At 40.1% G+C, this 21600-nt stretch overlaps 1 protein-coding gene across 1 annotated transcript; it reads right to left on the minus strand.

The window, feature by feature from the left end:
* Window positions 1–551: 551 nt before the first annotated feature.
* On the minus strand, window positions 552–12966 carry osgn1 (oxidative stress induced growth inhibitor 1). Its single transcript, XM_018663270.2, has 8 exons — window positions 12773–12966; window positions 8174–8236; window positions 6847–6983; window positions 6551–6742; window positions 6110–6201; window positions 4989–5188; window positions 4539–4882; window positions 552–4441 (listed from the first exon to the last, which is right to left on the minus strand). The coding sequence occupies exons 2-8, from the start codon at window positions 8229–8231 to the stop codon at window positions 3854–3856; spliced, it is 1611 nt and encodes a 536-aa protein (XP_018518786.1). The 5' UTR covers window positions 8232–8236; window positions 12773–12966; the 3' UTR covers window positions 552–3853.
* Between the last annotated feature and the right edge of the window lie 8634 nt (window positions 12967–21600).

Below are 21600 nucleotides of genomic sequence, written 5' to 3' on the forward strand. Positions count from 1 at the left end.
ATTTTCTCAGTGAGAATTTTATCCCCCAAGATTGGATATTACTTACTTGTGGTGAAAGAAGTTACTGATCTAAACCCCTTTATGTAATGTATTTTCACAGTTTTTAATAGTTTTGCATGTTGTTGATTGTTCTCTTGTCAAATCTGCTAATAACAGTGACAAGTAGTGGTAGTAATAAATTGAGAAATATAGTGTTTATTTGGAAAATAAGTTTTACAGGCAGTAAAGGGCAATAATATGGTACTATGATATTTCATAAAAATATAACAGTAGAAAAAGAAGTAGCCCTGTCTTGCCAGTCTCTTGCTGAGCCACAGGAAGGGTGTGTCCACATTGAAAAATGTATGTGTAAACTTGCTTTTAACATCTCAAAATGCAGGATTTTAGACTGTAAAGACACAGTAATTTGGTATATGAAGACATAAAGATCCTGTGTAATGTCATGCAAAGAAGCTACTTATTAATATATCACTGGCTTGCCAGTGGTCACCAGTTTAATATCATAACAAACAGCAAACACAGTCCAAACACAGAAACACAACAAAACACAGTTATTGAAAAGCTGTATTTTATTACAATGAATGTTGAAAGCTTAGTTGACTGTCATTACAGATGGAAAATATTTTGATATATATAAATCATCCCATCCATACAAACAAGACAAAAACAGCTACAAATAAGTTGTTAAAAAAAAGACTGGACATGATTTTGACTTCATAACAAAAGAGACATTTAGATGGAGGTGTTTTTTTTTAAATTCTGGTGTGAATAATGTGTTTTAAGGCACTGCTGGCTCCTCTAGATCATAGTTAGTATTTAGGCATAAAGTCAAATCTAACTCATGAGATTAAATAAAGGCTGAAATGGTATTAAGCCTTAAATAAAGCATGTCTGAGTACATCTCATGTACTCATGTTTTTGTTTTTTACTTTTACTTTTAATTCAGCAAATAATAATAAAAAACAACTGGGTTTTTCAAATATGTTATTATCCTGCGGCTGGAAATACTGGAAATGTGTATTGATCTGCCACTGAAAATAGTCTCCAGAAAAATTTCCCCCTGTCTAAGCTACATTTGCCAAAAACTACAATGATCTGCTGTTTTTGGAAATGACTGATATTTGATACTTGTTTTCAAAGATTTATGTCTTCATTAAGAATCAGTCAAAGGGTATGAAGGTAATGAGTGTTGGACTCACACACTGCTGTTTTTTATGGGGGAAAATATAACGAGTAACGTTTTAAATCAAACTGGGTCCATCTATTCGTCACTTCAGGTTAAGAGAACTGGGAGCTGTAATTACAGTATGTAGAGTGTCATTTTTCAAGATTAATTGTCATTAAGTTAAACAATGTCAATCTTATTTTGAAAAGAATGAAAAAGCAGTGTCCTGGTTGCATATGCTCAGGAGCAAACTTCTTGAATTACATTTATCAGTATTAAAATATCTTCTTCACTAACAGCAGACTGAAGGTAAAACTGTCCGCAGATGTAACTGACACCTACAGGGTGTTTAGCCTCGACACACATCAACAGCTGCACTAAACTTTACCTTTAAAAATTTGACACTATTTTTAAATGTGTACTGCTTCAATTGTTTGCTTTGACAAATGCAAAAATATTTGTTTTGTCTATTTATTGTTTTTTTTTTTTTTACATAAAAATGAATTATTGGCTTATTGTGCAATGCAACTGAATATTTACCATGTGTCCGATCTAAAGGAGAGTTACATTAAACATTATCTGCACTGACAAATATTCAGCTAAAATAACTGATGATTTACTGTACAAATGTTCAGCATTTCCTGAACTTTAAGATTGTGGTGAAAATACTTTTGAAAAGTGCATCTTGTAGTAGCAGACTAAATCAAAATTATAATGAAATTAAAAATGTAACTTAGAGATGAAATCAACCTGATTTCATTTAGCACTGCACTAATTTATCATGTTATCAAGTTACAAGTTACAGAAGTGGTTGATTCATGTGGAAATAACATCCATTAATACACCAGTGCCTACAGAACTTAAAAAAACAGTGCTGGTTAGCTGTCATCCATTAAATGTTAATGTTATTAATGTTCACAGTGAGGACAAACTCTGATGTTTCAACAGCTGCAAATTAAACATGTTCAGTAAGAGGAGTTAGAAAAAAATATATTTATATTTTCTCTTTTGTTTCGTAAAGTATAAAATCTTTTCATATTAATCGTCATCAAAGATTTACAGTGCGATCAGGTAGATAGAGTTGCATGTTATATATGATAAATCATATTATCATAGAAAGATACAGCACCACAGATTTACAAAGCAGCAAACCAAGAATATACAAACACCCACGTAGAAAATAATATAAAGAAAGAAGCAGAAATTAACTTTTAACTATTTTGCTGAAACTGTTCATGACAGTGTAGTGTTGAAAAATTAAACAGCTAACAAAAAAATACATTTATAATTATGGAACCATGTTAATTATCTTTGTGGTGCACTGTTTACAAAAAAGAGGTTAAACTTTAACCTGCAAGTTATTGTAGTGATCAAGGCTCTGAGTGATACTGTAAAGATCCTTCTCTCTCCATTTCTATTTCTGTCTTTATCTCTCCCTCCATTTTCAGATCTCCTTCTCTTCCTTTGCTTGCCTCAACCCTCATCAACTCATAAAGTTAGAATATTTTCATGCCACATTTACAGGTTATGATTGGCTGCTGTTTAATCTAACACACGATTTGTTCCCATGACTGAGTAAAAAGATGGTCGACACCTCTCCAACAGTGAAACCAAAACATCTTGATTGCCCCCTGGAGACTGGCTGCAGCATAGGTTATAAACCCCATAAAAATGAGCCAAACTAAATCATCAAAGTACATGTCAAATAAAATTTTCCCAAAGATAGTTCCCAGTGATTTAGGTAGTTCTAATCACACTGATGTATGTTCAAGTTTTCAAGTTTCTGATAAGTTTAGTTTTCATTTGCTGCTTTCATTTTTGTACAATGGGAGGAAGTGGAGATGCGCCGCCCATCTTCACATACAGTCACTGATTTGTACCAATGAAAAATATACTGCAGGATATAAATAAGTCTAAACATAGAGTGGACCTATTGTTCTTTTCCTTATTTTCTTTTCTATATGTAATGTAACAATGCCAGATGTTTGTGTTAAACATGGTATGAGTTTCAGATAATGAGGAAATGTCTAGAAATAACCTCTCTATGCAAAGAGCACTAGTTAAAACTGTCGGTTTCAGACAGAGGCTGAATTGAGGGACTGGTACAAAACTGTGATTCATGCAATGTTTGTGGAGTCCAAGAATAAAAATATAGAGCTGGAAAATTATAATAGGTCCCCTTTACAAAGTCATTTAAAAGCAATATCCTGAAAAATCCAGCATCTGTAGTGTTCTAAGTGAAATATAGTCATTCCAGAGCAACTTCCAGGTGGTACATATGTACATTTCTAACTTTATAATTTAACAATCTGTCTCTCCTCCATTACATCCATTGTGTTAGTCTCCCTCCATCTCTCCTACTAGCACAACTGTCTGCATATCTCTGCTGCTTTTAGCCTTCAAAGTGCCTCATGTCTGGAGGCTTTTTTTTCGCCAAACCAGATCTAGAGGAAAGCCCAAGAAGATTCCAGACCCAGCAAAACCCAGTGCAAGTCCAGTTGTAGAGCCAACTTGTCGCCTGTTTCGCAACCTGGAACACCTCAGCAGCATGTTTGATTTCCCTACTCTGTGATTTCTGGAAAACACGACCTATGGTTTTTGTTTGCAGCGGTTCCAGTTTCGTCACTTTTGGATCAGAGTCGCTTGGTTTGCTTCAGTCCATCTGACCTTTCTGTCTCAGAAAACCTGCTATGAGTCCAGAACGCAAACCTCTGCTTCAGTCACCCGTCTGTCCACCCATTTGTCCATCAATCTGTCTGTGGCCAAATCCCCTTCTACTCTTCTCCGTCCCTCTCTTTGTCTCTTAGCGAGGTCACTAGCAATAGCCAGCGCTCCTCCCTTTAGGAACCTCACAAAGTTCTCGCCAACTAACGGCCCCATGGCGTACATGCCCGGCCCCTCTGCTGCGACTACCTCGTTCGTGAACGGGTCCACCTCGATCGGATTCCTTCGGCACGTGATCGGCTCTTCAGGGTTGATGCCAAGCGCCTGCCCGTTGACGCCCAGAAATGAAAGGTTGGGGTGGGCGCCGATGAGAACAAGAGCCTTGGAGACCTGGACCACCGTCCTCTGGCCTGAGTCTGACTCCAGAACGCACTTTCGGTCAGGTCTGAACTCCACGACCCTGTGACGTGGGAAGCTCAGGTAACCAGGGTAGGAGGAAGGGGATGAGGAGGTGGATGGAGAGGAAGGGGTGGAGTGGTGTTGGAGGTTCTGGGCATGGTCCTGTGGTGGTGGACTTGGTTGGTGCTGCTGCTGAGTCATCATCTGGTGAACCTAAAGGGCAAAAGACAGTTAGAGAAGTTAGATGTGACTTCAATGCTGAACCATGAAACCTTAAAAAGTCACACTACAGGTTTCAAACTCTCCTCACCTTGTGGTACTCTGGATACAGCAGTTTGGGCAGCTGGTTGAAGATGAGGCCTGGGTCAGTGACTGAGCGTCTGAAGGCATGGTAGACGGGCGTGTTGAGATGGTGGGCGGCCAGCACTGCGTCAGCCGCTGTGAGCCCCGCTCCCACCACCAGCACCGGGTCTGAAGACTGGTCGAGCTCACCGCGAGCGATGGCTGCCTCCAGCTCCCAGAAGGAGTGGCAGACAAAGGGCAGGGACTCGCCCTCCACGCCGAGCCTGGCCGGGATGTCGTGGGTCCCCGTCGCCAACACAACATTGTGGGCCAACAGGGAAAAAGGCACCTCCTCCGAAACAGTGGAACCATCTACCAGGAGGAAAGAGGAGGATGGGGGGTGATTATGTGGCACTTTCTTTCACTCATTCATTTTTAAATCTTTAATGTTAATCAGGACACTTGTAACTTGCTGTACCTCCCAGAGCTTCCCCCTCTCTGCGCTGCAGTCCCATCACTCTCCAGCAGGGCGGCGACCACTCCTGACTGCCAGGCTGCCTGGTTACTGAGGTGACAGTGGTTCCACAGGCGAAGCTCTGCTCCAGGGACATCTGGGAAACATAGTGCTGATAGTAGGAGGCTATCTCGGCTGGTGTGGCACGGTCATTTCTTACATTCCTGGAATAAAACCAACATGAAAATACATTTTAGTTCAAAATACACACAGAGATATTTTTAAATACAACAGCATATCATTATACTGTTAGTATAGTATAATTACTGTTAGTAAAAACAATAAGTGAACAGGAAAAAGAAGTCCAGCTGTGCTACATCAGTTGTTATCATTATTTTATGTAAATAAGCTGGGCTGGAGTCATTTGAAAAACAAACTAAGGAGAGAGTAAAACATGTACACACAGTCTTTGCTCTGTGGCTCATATCTAAATATAGAACTTAAATATTATTACTGGAGAGAGAGCTTTAATCTACTTAGTACAGTCACAATACTTTCTATGTGGCTTTAAAGTAAAGCTAACATGCATGTTCTCAGACTTTTTACAGCCTTTCATGGGACATATAGTGCCCTCTAGTGGCCAAACTGGAGATTCATAACCCTTGACAAACAGAGGCCATAACCTCAACAGGGAACTGGTCATTTTATCACTGGAGTTCAGATAATGTCCTATTGTTTGCAGCTAACCACAGCTCTGACTCACTGGTAGCACATCTGCTATTATTACAACTGGTTTTAAGACTTAAAACTCTATAGGTATATCAGATAAAACTGCAACAAGGTTGTGAAATACTATTATTTTCTGTCACTACTTTTTAATGCAGCTTTGCTTTGTGTTTTACGCTTTGTGTTTTAAGTTTTTTAATGTAGTTTGTGAGCCTCTAACCTGAGACAATATTCTAGTGCTATTTGACAGACAATAAAAATTGTTGAACCTTGAACAGGCCTGCAGGTTATTTAAGTATTTGTATTTTGTATTACAAAGGCTGTGCTTTGTGTTACAAAGCTGTGAACAAGCCTCTGAGTCTGAGCCTGTCAGTCACGTGTGCTGTGAACAAAATTTGTTGATTTTATTGTGGACGGACCTGCGTTTGTCTCTCATCCAGTCCTTCAGTTTGAGTCCAGGAAGCTCCATCCAGTTAGCCAGGCTCAGAGTTAGCATGGAGCCCTCCATAGCCTGAGAACAGGACACACAAAAGGTTGTTATACTGAATTAAACCCACGTGTAAACTCACATGTCGAGCTACAGTCACTCTCACCAGTATATCATGTGTGCAAATAAGCAGCTGACAAAGGAAAACAAAGCTTATTTGCACACATCACCATAATATCTGTTAAGTAAATTTGTCTTCATAGTCATGGAGAAAAACAAAGACCCTGTTGTGTCACTATTTTAGCATGTCTAAAATCAGTTTTGATTATAGAGTTGCACCTGTCACTCCCCTCTCCTCTGACCTAAACTCCACACAGCAGATTAATCAGAATAATGGATAATCTATATATCATCAGTAACTCTGGTCACGTACATGCCAGGCTCCCCCAGGTGGACCCCTCCCCAGCACCAGGTGAGGGATGGCACGCTCAGGCTCATATCTCCACTCCAGCGGAGAGGTGTGGTCCAGTCCGAAGTCGCTGTCAGGGAGCAGCAGTGAATCAAAGAGCACGGCCACGGGATTGGACGATCGACCCTCCAGCCCCTCGCACAGATACTCCAGATCCTGGAGAGAGAGGGCGAGAGACTCTGTGAGGCTCTGTTCTTTTTTGTTTTTTTTTAAAACCTAAAACAACCTACGGTACATGTGTGTGCATTTGTGTGTATTACCTGCTCCAGCAGCGACAGGTAAGGCTGCTCTCCCAGCTTGCTCTGCAGCAGGGGGTTGGGGTGTGATGCCTCGGGTGAAAGGTAGGGGGTATAACCTGACAACAGGTACGACAGACAGATCCCCGATGGACCATTACCTGAGAAACAGAGAGAAACAGAAAGAGGCAGAGAGAGGGTGAGTTTTGGTGGGACTGCTGAGTTGCTAGGGAATGATGACTGGCTTCCAGCTGCTCTGATAATCCCCATAATGCTTTGGCACATGTTCATGTTGTGTGCATACTGTGTGTCTGCACTTGGTTACTATGGTTACAACTGCAATAATCTGGGAGTTAGGTTCTGTCATCTTAAAAATGCAATTCAAATGCAATTCAAAATTACAACTGTAAAACTTTTGTAGACAGAAAGCAAGTTGTGTAACTGCAGCACAACTTCTCTGTCTAAGAAATACTGAATAACATAAATTAAATATATAAAATAAAGTATGAATAAAGTTAATAAATCTAAAATGAAAATAAATACAGTAAACACATACAGCTACAGTTTAACAAATGTGGTATATTACCACTTCACAGTTGCTGACTAACTGTGATAAAACTCAGTGGGACTGCAGCATGACTCAACAAGTTTTAATGCCACATATTAACCTGCGCAACAAGCCAATGCCTCATCAGGATCGCACACAAATACAAACACAAGTCAAACACAGAGCAGTAAAACTTTTGATTGCCTGCTCATGATGACGGATTATCACACTTTCACAAACCGTCATGAAAGGAAAACATATAAAGCAACTGTATTTGTAACAATAGAAACTTTATTTTTTAAAGGAGGATATTTAACATTTTCTTGCAATTTTGCTGAAAATTTTCTAAAGCCTTTAACTGTAAAAAAAAAAAAGAACTGTGTGTGAATAAACATCTCACTGCTTTCTTTGACAACTTGTTGCTTAACTTAACGCAGCCATTGTGCTTCACTATGACACAATATGGAAGCCAAGACAAGCCAAAGCCAACTCCTGGCTCACCACAGTGCCGCTCCTTCTTCATCCATCAGTTTTGGGTTTTTTTCTCAAAGTTTACTTGACAGTTACCTGGAGATGTGGCGGAGAGTGTGAACCAGTTGGGTGACTGTTACCGGACAAGGGGAAAAAATGGCCAAAGAACTCTGTGCTGATTCATTGTTTACTAAGTATAAGTTATCATAGCAACAAGCCTAAGCAAATCTTGTTGCTGCTGCTTTGAGGTTTCCCACGGGGTAAGCAAAATGACAAAGTGCAAGTATGCATGTGACTTCTGAGGGAGTATTCATGACTGTGCGTGTTTCTTACCAATGATCACCACAGGCAGAATCTCTCCAGGGAGATTTTCTTTATCGTGAAGATCCATTTTGACTGTGAAGAGAAAGACATTATTATTATTAATAGTTGTATCATTAGCCCTGCAACACCATCAGCATTTATATTATCAGACATGATTATCTAAGAATGACAAAGGAGAGTAAAGGGTGAGTTAGTTAATCATTGCCAAGTCCTGTCACCAGTCACAATAGTCATTCACTATATTTCCACTGACCTCTGACACACAGACACACACTTCCCCTCTCTGACCTCAGAGTTTAACACTGCAACATGACCTTGAATACACACACAGACTACTGCGGTCACACACACATGCACACTACGAAACACACATCGAAAGCGCCTGTGAAGGAGGGGGTGAGCGAGTCTACATAGATGAAATGCGGTGAAAGATGAATGTCACTGACACTGTGTAGTACACTCTAAAGTATTATGGTCCAATATTCAGGCTCAGGGACAAAGTGGCCGACAAAAATCTAAATCAATGCACATTTTTCCTGCTTGGAAACAAACGCTCTCTGTCTGCACTCCTACAGATTAAAACCCAGCTGAATGCAACAAGTGGTAGGAGGTGTGTGGAGGTGGCAGGAGGGTTGAATTCATTGACAAGTTTGCTGACAGTCTGAGTGAAACATAATATATATAGCTCATGATGCCAAGTGTGATCTCACTCATATAAACATTCGCAAGGATATGGGCAGGGCGATCGAGGGCAGCGGTGCAGGGTGGCTTGGCAGCGGCGGCCGGTGTGGGTTACTTTGAACAATCTGCAGAGTCATGCTTACACAGACAGACAGAGGGAAGGTAAGGTGACGGACAGAGTAGAGAACAAGAGGCAGGGTGGGAAAGATGGTATGAGTGAAAAAGAGTAGAAAGAAGGAGGAGAAAGGAGAAAAAAGAGCAAAAAAAGAGGAAGGAATGAACTAGAACGAGTGAGAGAAGTTGGGAGAGATAAAGGAGGGTTACATAAGAGCAGTGCAGAGTTTGGCACCAAGCCCAGACCAGAGTGTGTTTCATAGCCAAGGGGTTTACTGGAGAACACACACACACACACACACACACACACACACACACACACACACACACACACACACACACACACACACACACTGTACATGACTACGTGCAACCCTACTAGCCTACTTTGAGGAACTGACTTGACAGGATAATTGGTTTTCCTTCATTCTTTGGCTGGAAGTATTCACCAAGAAAAAGTGACTAACACCTGATTTACAGCAACGAGACGCATTCACCGGAGTCAGAGGAGCCCATTGTTTTCTAAGATTGTCATTTTTAAAAAGGGGAGATATTTAGGTGTGTCTATGTTTAATAATAAAAGAGAATTAAAACTTGTGACAGAAAATGTTTGCAGTATAAACAAACTGTGTTCTTGCATATTTTCCGACTCGTTTTCCGTTCCTGGAAATTCTGTTTACTGTCCCTATGTCACTCTGTAACACTGAAAATCTGTAACAAACAAAACTGATGAGGCACACAAGGTTCGTGCGGTGCTGTGTTGGACGTTGGACACACCTGTCCCTCCTGTTGCAATCTTTGGTTAACAGACATCCTGTCTGCACCGTCTGGCTGCATTTTTAGTAAAACGATCAGTTCACTCAAATCACAAGTGGTATGTTTACCCAGTTACTCCCTGCTCCACCAATGTCACGTTTGAGATGTTATGTTGTGATAGGATTGTGATTCAGCTCGATGGCAGCAGAGGAAAACGGGAAAATATGAACCTTTAAGTGCAAATGAGCATTAACTTGGATTAAATTCCACTGTTCTTACATAAGGTACAACTGATTTGTTTACTGCACAGTGTTTTATCATCTGATACACTCAAATATGTCTCAGTGCAATCAGACAAGACCGTATCTAGCAACAATCTCACGTCCAAACAGGTTGAGGCTGATCTCCTGGTGTGTATTTCAACCCACAGAGGCCTGTGTCAGTTTTATTGCTCCTAATGTGTTTGCTGCACCAACATAAACTGCAATAATAACACTCATTGACTGTCAGTAAAATTCGACACACCTACAATGACACAGCGCTTCTTCCTTCGGCGTCCATGCACGTCTGCTTGCAGGAATGTATGTGCACAATGCAGTGTGTTGACACATTATGATGTAAGCCTCTATCACTACAATCACAGCCGCACACATGTTTTGACTTCCTCCAGTGATCACGATGATGATGCAATTTTTGTATTGTAAATCAGCTTCTCGCACTTACATTATCACTAAATCTGCACGTGGAAGAAACTCAGTTAACAAACCCAACCACCACTTCAATTAATTTAAATTAAGACTTCAGCTTTATATTCCCTCAAATAATACACTTCTTAATGCGTAGGATTAATGTTTAGTTGTGTCATAACAGCACTATTATTGAAAGATTTCAAACAAAACCCAGCCTGAGTCAGGTTTTATTTTATGGTTTTGTCAAACACAGAGTTTAAAGAATGAATTCTTTGTAACAACGACCACTTTACTGTTTTTATCTGGTGAATGAACGACTCCTGCAAACCTTCATTTTTCTAAGACTTTAAAAAGAAGACCTGGCCCTGTACTCCTCACTGTGACTCTTACAGGAGTCGAGTTTCTCTGCTGCAAATATAGTGAAGCCTGAGGCCTCATCCAGCTGCTGATGTTATTTTAATATGAGAAAACCTCTTTAAGTTTTTTATTTCACATCCCCAGCACTCTGTCTCAGAAATGCTCCATATGCCACCTGCGCTGACACCGCCCTGACATCATGCCACGGCCGCCCCGCCCCCCATCTGCCATCTGCACCGGCCAGACGGCTAATGAGATTTTAATTGTCAGCACCACCGAGTGGTGAAAAATGCCTGCAGGAATCTGTGGAGGCGACCAACGTTCAGGACAAGACCTGGAATTGTTCCTTAGAAGCTCAGTTGTCTGTTCTGACAATACAATCAATCTGAAGACATCACTTTCATGTTTTATTATTTCTGTTTGATTCGCTGGTTATTAGCTATAATTTACAGATCAATCTGAAGTGGACTGTCATGGTTCTGGATGCTAAATGCGACCTCTGACTCCTATCCTGGACTTAAACTCAGTCCTGAGGTTAATTCTGAGTGCTCCAAAGATGTTTTAAGGGAAAGGAAACTGAAAAAAGCACAAATTTTCTGACTTTTTCCCTTAACTTTTGCCTTTTTTTAATGGGACACCAACTACTTTAAAATCTGCATGTCTGTAAAAATCCTTCGAATAAAAGGATCTGAGGTGGAAAATTACACTGAACTACTCTCATGTCCCCACACATGATGAGGACACATGTAGATACTGCTACAACTTGTAATTTGCAAAGAAGTTTGGGAACCATTGACCCATTGCAGCCGAAGCACTTAAATTTACAAATGTAAAAGTATGTAAATCAGTCTGTTGTTACCAGACAAGTGCACAAACACCCAGTGGGGGGGCTTTAACCCCACCCCACCATGAGAGGGAGCAAGAATTTAAACTCTGCTTCACAGATTATAGAAGAGATGGTTGTATTCCCAGTGCACCATTCAGTTTAAATAGCACAGTTAAATACCAAACCGGTGCCGAAATGCAATGAAGCACATTTTGTACCAAAGCAGTTTTGAGGTATGTGTACTTTATTTTAATATTTACTCAAATACACACTTCTTCTTCACCACATTATAAGGAAATATCACACTGCTTCCTCCACAGAAATCACTTTACAGCTAAAGTGTTGTTAAGATTTTACATCTAAAACACAATTAGTTAATGAAGTGTTACGCTCTGTGGTAGATTTAACTTCCTTGCGGTATGAATGCTATGTACACATTAATGCACTGCTAATAAGATTCCCATAAAATAATAAATAGACTGCTTTTACTTTACTTTTTTACTCTACCTTAAATTAAAGTGAAGGCTGGATTAGCAACAGGTCAAAGTGGGTGACTGACCAGGGGCCACAGACCATGAGGGAGCCCCAGAAGCCACAGATGCATCCATCTCCAGTGGAGTTGTGTTTAGTCAAATTACTTCAAACTATGACATAAATTGTCTTGTTTCATCACAGGATGTTTGGTTGCACAGGACTTGAGGGGAACTTGGAGGCAACGACAAGAACGCAACTTTACCCTGGGGCTTTTTAACAGGTTACTCCAGCCATTAAATGCGTTTTGAATGCAGTCTGACTTGTACGTGAAAAAGGAGTGTTATACAGCATTGCTATATTTCTTATATATCATATGCACGGAGCTTTTCCTATAATAACTGAAGGGTTTATAATCCACTGAGTCGATTGGCCAAATTTAGCAGGAAGCCGGGAGAAGTCCTGGACTCATATGTAACCAGCTCGTCAGTCTGTCTGTGCAGCAGGGACCACCCACCATCCACCGGTGGACTGCATGACTAACATCACGTCAGTGTGAGCTGAGGACAGAGACCTGCGCTCGCTGCGCACCGTGGACGCACAGCTACGGCATAAATCAAGCGTAATAACGCGATATCGACTCCTTTGTAAACCGACCGCCGCATGCGCTCCACGCACGCACCGCTTTGTACAGAATGGATGAAGGTTACTCACAGATATTTCCTGGGTCCTCTTCCAGCTTCTCGCAGCTCTTTCAGAAGAGAGGATGATATGAATGGTGTCTTCTTTTCTTCTCCTGCTGAGTCTCAGTCACTCATTTCGCTTTGTTCGCCGCTTTTTATCCGACTTCTTCCGCACATGTGGGGCGCAAACCTCCAGCTACCGGTCGGAGCTGCACATTCACAGCTTATATACCGCTACACGCAGTACGACCTGCTGACCAATCAGCTGCGACCCCGCTCCCGGCACTCCCCCCCCTTCCTCTCCGTCCGGCCCTCCATTTCTCATCCGTGGCTGTGTAAAATACGCAAAGATCGTCTATAGCCGCGAGATGTGGACGACACGAGAACGGTCGAGGGTAGTTGACGGAAATAGCCGAGTGTCACAGTCAGTCGTAACTGGCTCCCGAGGCTGGATCACTTCTGTGTGATTGTGGTGAACATGATTTTATTAATCACAAGTTTGTCCAAAAAGTTTGAAGAATAAAAGAAGAACAACAGAAAAAAATCTTTACTTTAATAATTAGTTGATGAAAATAAATGTCAGAAAATACAATATATGAACTTATTCAAATTACATACTTTGTCTAATCTGACCAATGATCAAAAATGTAATCATGTCAGCTGTAGAGTCTGTTATAGTTCATCTGTTATAGTTCGATTTAGTTTGTTAGTCATGATATTGTTAACCTTTGACCCTTGCCATCAAACTGTGATATAACCGGCACTGCAAAAAACGCTCATTTACAAACATAATGAGTGAGATGGATCCACTAACAGACACAAGTTAATCATGTGTGTTTCCATTCACACAGGGGAGTTCCTCCAGTATGGCCGCCAGAGGTGTGTTACATCACCTCACAGATTCTGTGGTCTGGACATGGGAACAGAGTAGGACCTCTGTGCTTTCTCCCCCTCTCACATGGACAGACTGTTCCCGGGGTGCAGAGCAGTGCATAATAACAGGTTTGGTCAATTTTTCCAGCAACCTGACTTCCCCACACTCAGATCTATATCATTGAATCTGAGAATTTGCCAGTTTCAGCTTTCTTTCTTTGAATCATCTCGCTGCTGCTGCTAGGAGACGTGAAAACACTGAGCCTGAAATACAAAGAGGAACAAAGCACGCAAAGTAACATCATTTATACTGTTTCTGTAGCGTTTTTTTGTGATGAGGATTAGCTGCTGTTCAGCCAAATACTGGGATATTTCCAAGAGAGGCAATATGGTTCTGATTATGAGGGAAATGGAGAAACTGTTAGTGTTAAAGGACGTCAACATCCATCAGTGTTTCCTACAGAGAAAATCTTTATTCAAATTCTTCATTAATTTAAGCTGCCACACATTATAGTTATACTTAATAGTCTCTAATAATAGTTTTTATTCTGTTATTATATTATATTTTGTCATTGTATTCAGGATCAATAAAGTTCTATCTCATTTTATCGCTATCTCATCTATTTAGCTGCGTATTGGTTGAATTACTGACCTGTAGTTTTCTTAGTTTCAAACTGACCTGATAAATTAATAAAACACAGACTCATTAGTTATAGCTGTATAAAACATTCTCCTCTTGTCACATATAATTTCTTTTTCTGTCTTTTTAAATTGTGAGGCCACTTTGTAAGTTTGTGTTATATAAAGTGTTGCTTAATATTGTGTGAGTGCAGATTGTAGTTATGTTTTATTTTGTCCTTAATAAGATTTTCCATGCTCACAGCGGATTTCATTCAGTTAACATTTGTTTCACTCCTCTTTGTCTCTTCAGTTTCCATGTGAGTGACCCACTCCTCTCACTGACCTGCCTCAACTCCGGTGACTCAACGGTTCTGGCTCTGTCCATCATGATGCAACACGCTGATCGCTGAGTTGTTTTTCTCATCACTTATGTTCCTCATTGGGTGACGTCACGGCAGCGAATCACAGGGAGCCAATCAGCGATTGGAGTATATATAACTGAGTAACGACTGTATGTATGTGGGAGATACGTTAATACGCCCCACCTTGATGACCTTGAAAATCACATGAAAAGCTGCCTGACTCAGCAAATGCAGTGAAAGCATTTTCTTCCTTTTGGTTTTGATCAACTCGCACTTGTTTTAATTTATTACACAGAAAAAGGTTTTAAGGGTTTAACCTAACTGGATTCTACCTACTTGATTATTTTTAATCATAAAAATAGAGTCAAATAAATAAAACCAATGATATGCACTGATCATTAAAACTAGGAGTATGAACATTAATTTCATGGCATCACTAGAGGTCTAGAAAAGGCAGAATTTTTTTCATGCAGGGGGTTGATCTGAACACATCCCTCGACGTGGCCCAAAACACTGCACACCCCTAACAGGGAGAGCCAATATCAGCAGCAGCATGATGTCCAGAAATACAGCAGGAAAAAAAAAACATATTGATAGACCTGAAATCTGCAGCAATACAAGTGACGATCGGTCAGTTCTTGACCTAAAGTAGAGGGAGATGAGTTAAGCAGGTCTTGTTACAAACACAGGCAGTTCAACTCTCTTGAGTAATTTTGCAGAAAGCTTGAAGTTAATAACTTTTGTGGGTTCATTCATCTTGAGGAGGGGATGGTAGTCTGATGGATCACATCAAATGAACAGGGCGGGTGTTGGACGAGTTCAAATCCACATTCGGCTGATAACTGCACAAAGACCAACATCCATTTCCTCAGACAAAACTGACCATTTTAATTACTTGAGACAGAAAAACTTCAAAAATTATTAACTTCAGACTTTCTGCATAATCACTCAAAGAGCTGAACTGCAGGTACATGTAACAAGAGCTGTTTAACTCATCTCCCTCTGCCTTAGGCCACAAACTTACCAAACTCCCCTCATACAAAAGAAACCTAACCAGACTAAAAGTATCTAGTTTGGACCCAGATTGAGTAGCTCAAAGTAGAGCCACTGCTCCTGCTCACTGGAAGCAGTCATTTTAGGTGGTTCAACAAACTTGATGCCTTTCATTAAAGGGAAGTTCGTCTAGGAGTGAACTCCAGAGTAGATCAGGAACACAGAAGTTACTAAAACTGCAGCTGTGACCCAGATGAAGGCCTTGGTCACATTGCAATACTGCAATTTTCATACTGCAGACCAGAGGTTTTGCCTAATGTCAAATATGCAGAGTTAGGTGTGGTGTGAGGCACCACAACCCTCACATACAGTGACAGCTTTTGCAAATTTCAAACAAACAGCAGCAGGGACTGAATGTCATTCAAACCACTTAGGTTTATTTGCACTAATAAGCAAACTGCTTGTCTGTTTAACAAAGATATGTCTTAATATTTTATACCCTAGTCTGTGCAGTGGCGGTGACTGAGGGATCCCTTGGGGCTAAACAGGCACAGACTTGTGATTTGGAGCATCCTCATATGATAGCCTGTCCTTGAAAATAAGTATTTTAAGCCAATATTTATACTGTTTTGCAGTTTCAGCCTTCTGTTTATTTAGTGCCAGGTCTCAGTGACCCGGCTGTCTTCATTGTCTTTGTATTAACTCCATAATTGATTCTGTCCCCAGAGATCAGTCCAATGCCACTCCCTAATTGCTAACACATTGTAACAACTGAGAGGATTCAGTTCAAACAACTGTTAAGCCTCCCACCCAGTTCTCAGACTTTACCAGACCAACCCTAATTAGTCACTTGGTTAAAACTAACTTGGTTGAACTAGTTGAACAGCCAGGAAATAAAAAGACATTCTTCAGAGTATGACAGTGACACTACAATTCATTTCAAACATCAGTGTTTCTATTGGCTGACAGAGCACAAAGGTGACCTCTGACGTATGGATCTCCTTGAGCAGCTGTAAAACAGGAAATGCACTGAATTAGTCCGTTGTTTGGACTTCAGTGGAAGTGAATGGGAGACAGTAAAAAAATGTTTGTGAGCCAGAAATGTAATGTAACAAAGCCTTAATGGATAACTCCGGTATTTTTGAACAAGGACTTTATGTTAGCATGTTTTTGAGTGTAAATGATTGATAGAGACAAAAATCTTTGGGACCTGTAAGACCGGCGTACCTGGCCACTGTGAACAGCTGCTTCAATGTAATGAAATGGTCAATTGTCCAAAGTATGTCTTCTAAAGTGCTTGTGTTTTTGCCACTGACAGGCTCAGATTGTTATTGTAAGTGTCTGACATTATTATAGATAGGATTCCTACAGAGACAGACATTTTTATTAAAGAGTAAGATCCTTCTTGTTTAACCAGAAACATCGCTTTTTATCTCAACCAAACTCCATTAAAAAAAGTGATCACTAAAGTGACTACAATTCGTCCTGAGAGGGTCATGACCGTCTGTACTAAATTTGTACTATATTTCAGTCTGGACCAAAATGGTCAACCCACAGACTGACATTGCCATCTGTAGCACCAGGCCTCTAGCATGGCTAAAAATATGAATGTGGCTACAGTGTGAAATAATGGAACCATTATGAGAAGCATCTGCAATCTATAACAGTTGGGCCTCTGGGAAAAAAGATTTAAAAGAAAAAAAACCCCACAGATTTACAGCTGTAACCTACATATGATTTGTCTACATGTTATGGCATGCAGACAAGCTGTACATCTGCATAAGGTGCAGAGGATGATTGTACAGAATGTCCTGACAGCGTCAACTCTGCTATCAGCAGTCTGCAGAGCAACCCTGTCTCCAAAAATTACACATACAACTAATTTAAAATAGCAAATACAATAGAAAACTTGAATGCAGTCAGATTATGTTTTCATAAAAAGGACTGATACTGAAGCGTTCACAGACAATGTTTTTGTTTACAAAAATATTAGATCAGAACATTATCCACTTTTACTGACATCAAGCCCATCAAACTGCACTAGAAATGATTCATTCTAAGCAAACAAAAACAACACAATTACTAGTTTCAGGTGATTATACACCAATAAAAACATACTTATGTATATTATATTCATTTCTGCTTATAGATGTTGCACACTTTAAACAAGCACTATTAAACAAAGCAAATAGGTCCTGAGAATGAGAACATGTATTCACTGAAGAACCTCTAACCTGTTTGGGTTCATGGGAATATTTGAATATTTGTAACTCTGCAGTTCATCAGATAGATCACCTAATGTTACACTTGAAAGTGTAGGAAACGCTTCAGGTTCCAAATAGACTGCTGTTGGTGAGAGAACTGAGCGGCGTGAGTCTAAAGATGCCTTTGGGAAACCCAACGCCGGCCTGTGAGTCACAGTGTAATCCCGTCCAGGAAGCTTTCCTTTGTCTGTGTGTGAGCGGTCTGAGGGCCGACGTCACTGGGATCTGCTTCCAACAGCAGAGATCACAGGCAGAGGATGAACAGATCAGAGCGAGACAAAAGGGCCTGTGAAGGGTTAAAAGTACACAAACCCTCTCTGCCTTTTTTTCCAGGAACAGAGAGAACATTTGAACAAGACAGAGACACACTGAGGTACAGTGATCAGACACAGAACAGGGTTTTAAACTTCACACGGCCCAAAGAAAACAGCAACGGGTGAGATGTAAGACATTTTATGAATGAATGTCTCGGGGACACACTGTACGGGTGGGACTAGTTTTTGAGACATGCTGTCAACCATGGCGGAAATCAAATATTTTTATAATCATTCCAAACAGCCACACTGAAAGGAGGAGTGAAAAGCCAGGGTATATATACTGCCGCAGCTTACGGAGGTGATGAGGTGATTATGCACAGGTGCATCAAGAGCAGGAACCAGGAAGTCACACCCAGCACACATACTCACACACAAACATGGAGACAGACAAAGTGGGGACTGTAGGAAACACCATGAAGGGAAAGTGAGGGGAAGGCAACGCTGAACCTGAACACAAACTAAATATCTGGGCCTGATGGGGAGTCCAAATCCAGCAGTGTGAAAAGTGTTTTGACTGACAATGTGTACAGCGACGAGCTACAGCCAATAAGAGTGCAAAACACAGGAGGGGAAACCTGCACATACTTTTCTTTTTATTAATAATGTGCTCATAATGTGTATAAACCACAACAATTTTTAAAGATTCCTAATTACAAAACAGCAAGTTGTGTAGCGTGGGCAATACAACAGGATATCTGAAAGGAGAACCAGATTTGCTCTCCATAAATTAAGGTTTTAAATTCATAAATGCAAATAATCCTACTTTCCATAATCCTTATAACTATATTTAAATTCAGCGATGTCAGACGTGCACACTGTTGCACCAGAATGAATACAGAAACATGTGTGGGAATCGACCCCTGACCCTGTTAGTGCACCCCTCCCCCTCCTCCTGTCTCCAGTCTAGCCTCAGTCTGGGTCACTCCTTCCTATGGACTGCAGAGTTTGTTGACAAAATGGATTAAAACATTACATAAATAAGATTATGTAATACATTGTCTTTGTGCAGAGAGGCTGACTGATTAGCAGTGACGTAACACTTTGCTGTCAGGGCTGAAACGACATTATGGTGACAGCTGGGATTAGCTGCTGCAGTCCTCAGTGCCTTGCTCAGCTGAACTCCAAACACTGGCTGCCGGGAAGAATTTAAGATGACTGAGACTTTCAGGATTTGATGTATTTTTTTTTAATCCAAAAAACAACACATTTCTTGTAACACATCTGAAAGTTATTTTTGTTGGTTCTGTTATTTAGTTATACACCATATTTCTATACTTTTTTTACTATGATATGAAAGGGAGATTCTTGTCACATCATTGATCATAAGGTCAAAGGACGATCGTGGGCATCGATAAAAGAAACAATGCTGACTGTCCATTAGAAACAGAACAATGAACAGTGTTTTCCTGAATGAAATTGTCAACCTATCCATCCACCCTGACCTCCTCCTAACACGCTGTCAACACTGTCGCTCTATACGTCACCTGACTTCCTCCTTTGCTAAAGTCATAATTATTAATTAATTTGTGTTTTTGCTGAAAAGACTGATTATGTCTCACACAACCACCAGGTGTCGCTTAACTATAAATCATTAAAAATAATTTTCTTGCACAAATGACCAATATGGGAAGATTGGTTGTTTGTGTCTCATCTAAACATGGCTTTCATGCCATGCAGGTCTGTCTGCTTCATTTGTTGCTCAGGGTTTACAAACATCTGGAAAATGTCACTGTAAGACTCTCAATGGCAGCCACATGCTCATCACCACTGAATGCAGCTGCCTGCTCCAAAAAGAGCCTTCAAAACGTTGGGAAGTAGCTGAGGTTGTTCAATGTGAGCTGTGTTAAATTTCTGTATGGATTCAATTTTATAAAAATGGTTTTCTGGCCACAGATCAGAAAAACTGCTTCATCATCTGTATAAAAGTGTAAACTGATTATCTTTCAGTATCACTATTAGAATATAGTTTAGGCTTGTACAGTGAGTCATAAGCTGCCAAATGTTCTGTGGTGCAGTATATGGGTTATGGGATAGGAGTAGTAAATGACTGCAGGTTTACACTGACTGACTTTCAAAAAAATTAGTTGTGCAAATAGCTTTGAGGTTTTTGGTCTCTCAAGCATATTCTATTTGCTTTTGTCTCAGAAGATGCATTGGTTGTGTTATGTAACAATGATTTGCCTTTCTTTTGAATGGGAATGGCAACGTGTACGTGTATATAATAATGTATTACATAATCCAAAGATTTCTTGGTAATTTCAAGTCTCTGAATTCCCTCCCACATCATTTGATTGTTCAGCCATCCAGGCAGGTCGATTCAAGTGAGTAACACACTAAGCTATTTCTATGGTACGAGCTGAGCTATTAGTATTTCTATTTTCTCTATTGTAAATTCTGTCCTGTCAGTTTGGAATGCAGTAAAGCCAGAGAGCTTCACATAACTTTACCTTTGCAGTTATGTGGTTTTGAAGATTAGACCACTGGGATGTCCAATTCTTGAGAGATTTAAAGTTTATAAACTATTTCTGATCAAAAAGGAAAGAATTTTTTAAGTCTGCACTTTAAATCTGCAGTCTTACGGAGCGTTGTCATGGATTTATGGACACTTATTCATGATGAACATCTGAGGAAATTCTATCTTTAGAAAGTGTAAATCACACTTAATCTAAAAATATGTGTATCGTGTATATGTGGTTAGATTTGACTGGATTATGTCTCAGAAAAGGAGAATTATTTTTAAAGCAAATTGCAGCAATCAGACGCTAAAAGTACCTTAATAGCTTCCATGAGATGTGTGTGACTGCCAATGCTGCAGCTCCAATTACTGACCAAGTCAATGAGTGGTCCAAATCTACGGGCCAAACCACAATAAGTAACTTCCAGTTGTTTTTAGAACATTGGTATGCACCTGTGCCTTTTACCTCACTCACCTCTACTCATACACTGGTGTTTATTAAAGAACAATATGCAATGAGAATGTGTCCGTTCACAAGCACTTCTGACCAGGTGTAGTTGTAATTTTGCAGCGATACCTGTGAGTGATTAAATAATAAAAGGAAATTAAATTAAGTCATGCTAAACCCTGCAGAACAATGTTTGAAGTGTTTGCCACTTGACTGTGTTACTGTTAATGCAGTCCACACAACAAATTGTATAATTTGTAAAAATCTTTTTATTCAAATTCGTTATTCGAAATAACAATTTTCTGTTAATTCTCTTTTGATTTTATCTTCAATCATGAATCACTTCAATGCCCATATTGAACATGTGTGTGAATATGAGCATTATAAATGGATAATTGATAGTCCTTCTGATGTTGATAGTTAGCTTACAGATCTGTAACTTCGCCAATACAACATAGTGAATTAACCTGCACCTTCTTTGCCTTTCTTCTAGATCTACTGAGTGATGGAGTCGCAACAAGTATTA

The sequence above is a fragment of the Lates calcarifer genome, linkage group LG12 (genome assembly GCF_001640805.2).
Source record: "Lates calcarifer isolate ASB-BC8 linkage group LG12, TLL_Latcal_v3, whole genome shotgun sequence".
NCBI lineage: Eukaryota > Metazoa > Chordata > Actinopteri > Centropomidae > Lates > Lates calcarifer.

Excerpts from the sequence above, each read along its gene's own strand:
- osgn1 (XM_018663270.2), bottom strand. The coding sequence starts at position 8,231 with ATGGATCTTCACGATAAAGAAAATCTCCCTGGAGAGATTCTGCCTGTG. Across the intron at positions 4,883-4,988 it reads AGAGGGGGAAGCTCTGGGAG|ATGGTTCCACTGTTTCGGAG; the intron begins GTACAGCAAGTT and ends TCCTCCTGGTAG. Across the intron at positions 4,442-4,538 it reads TGTATCCAGAGTACCACAAG|GTTCACCAGATGATGACTCA; the intron begins GTGAGGAGAGTT and ends TTTGCCCTTTAG.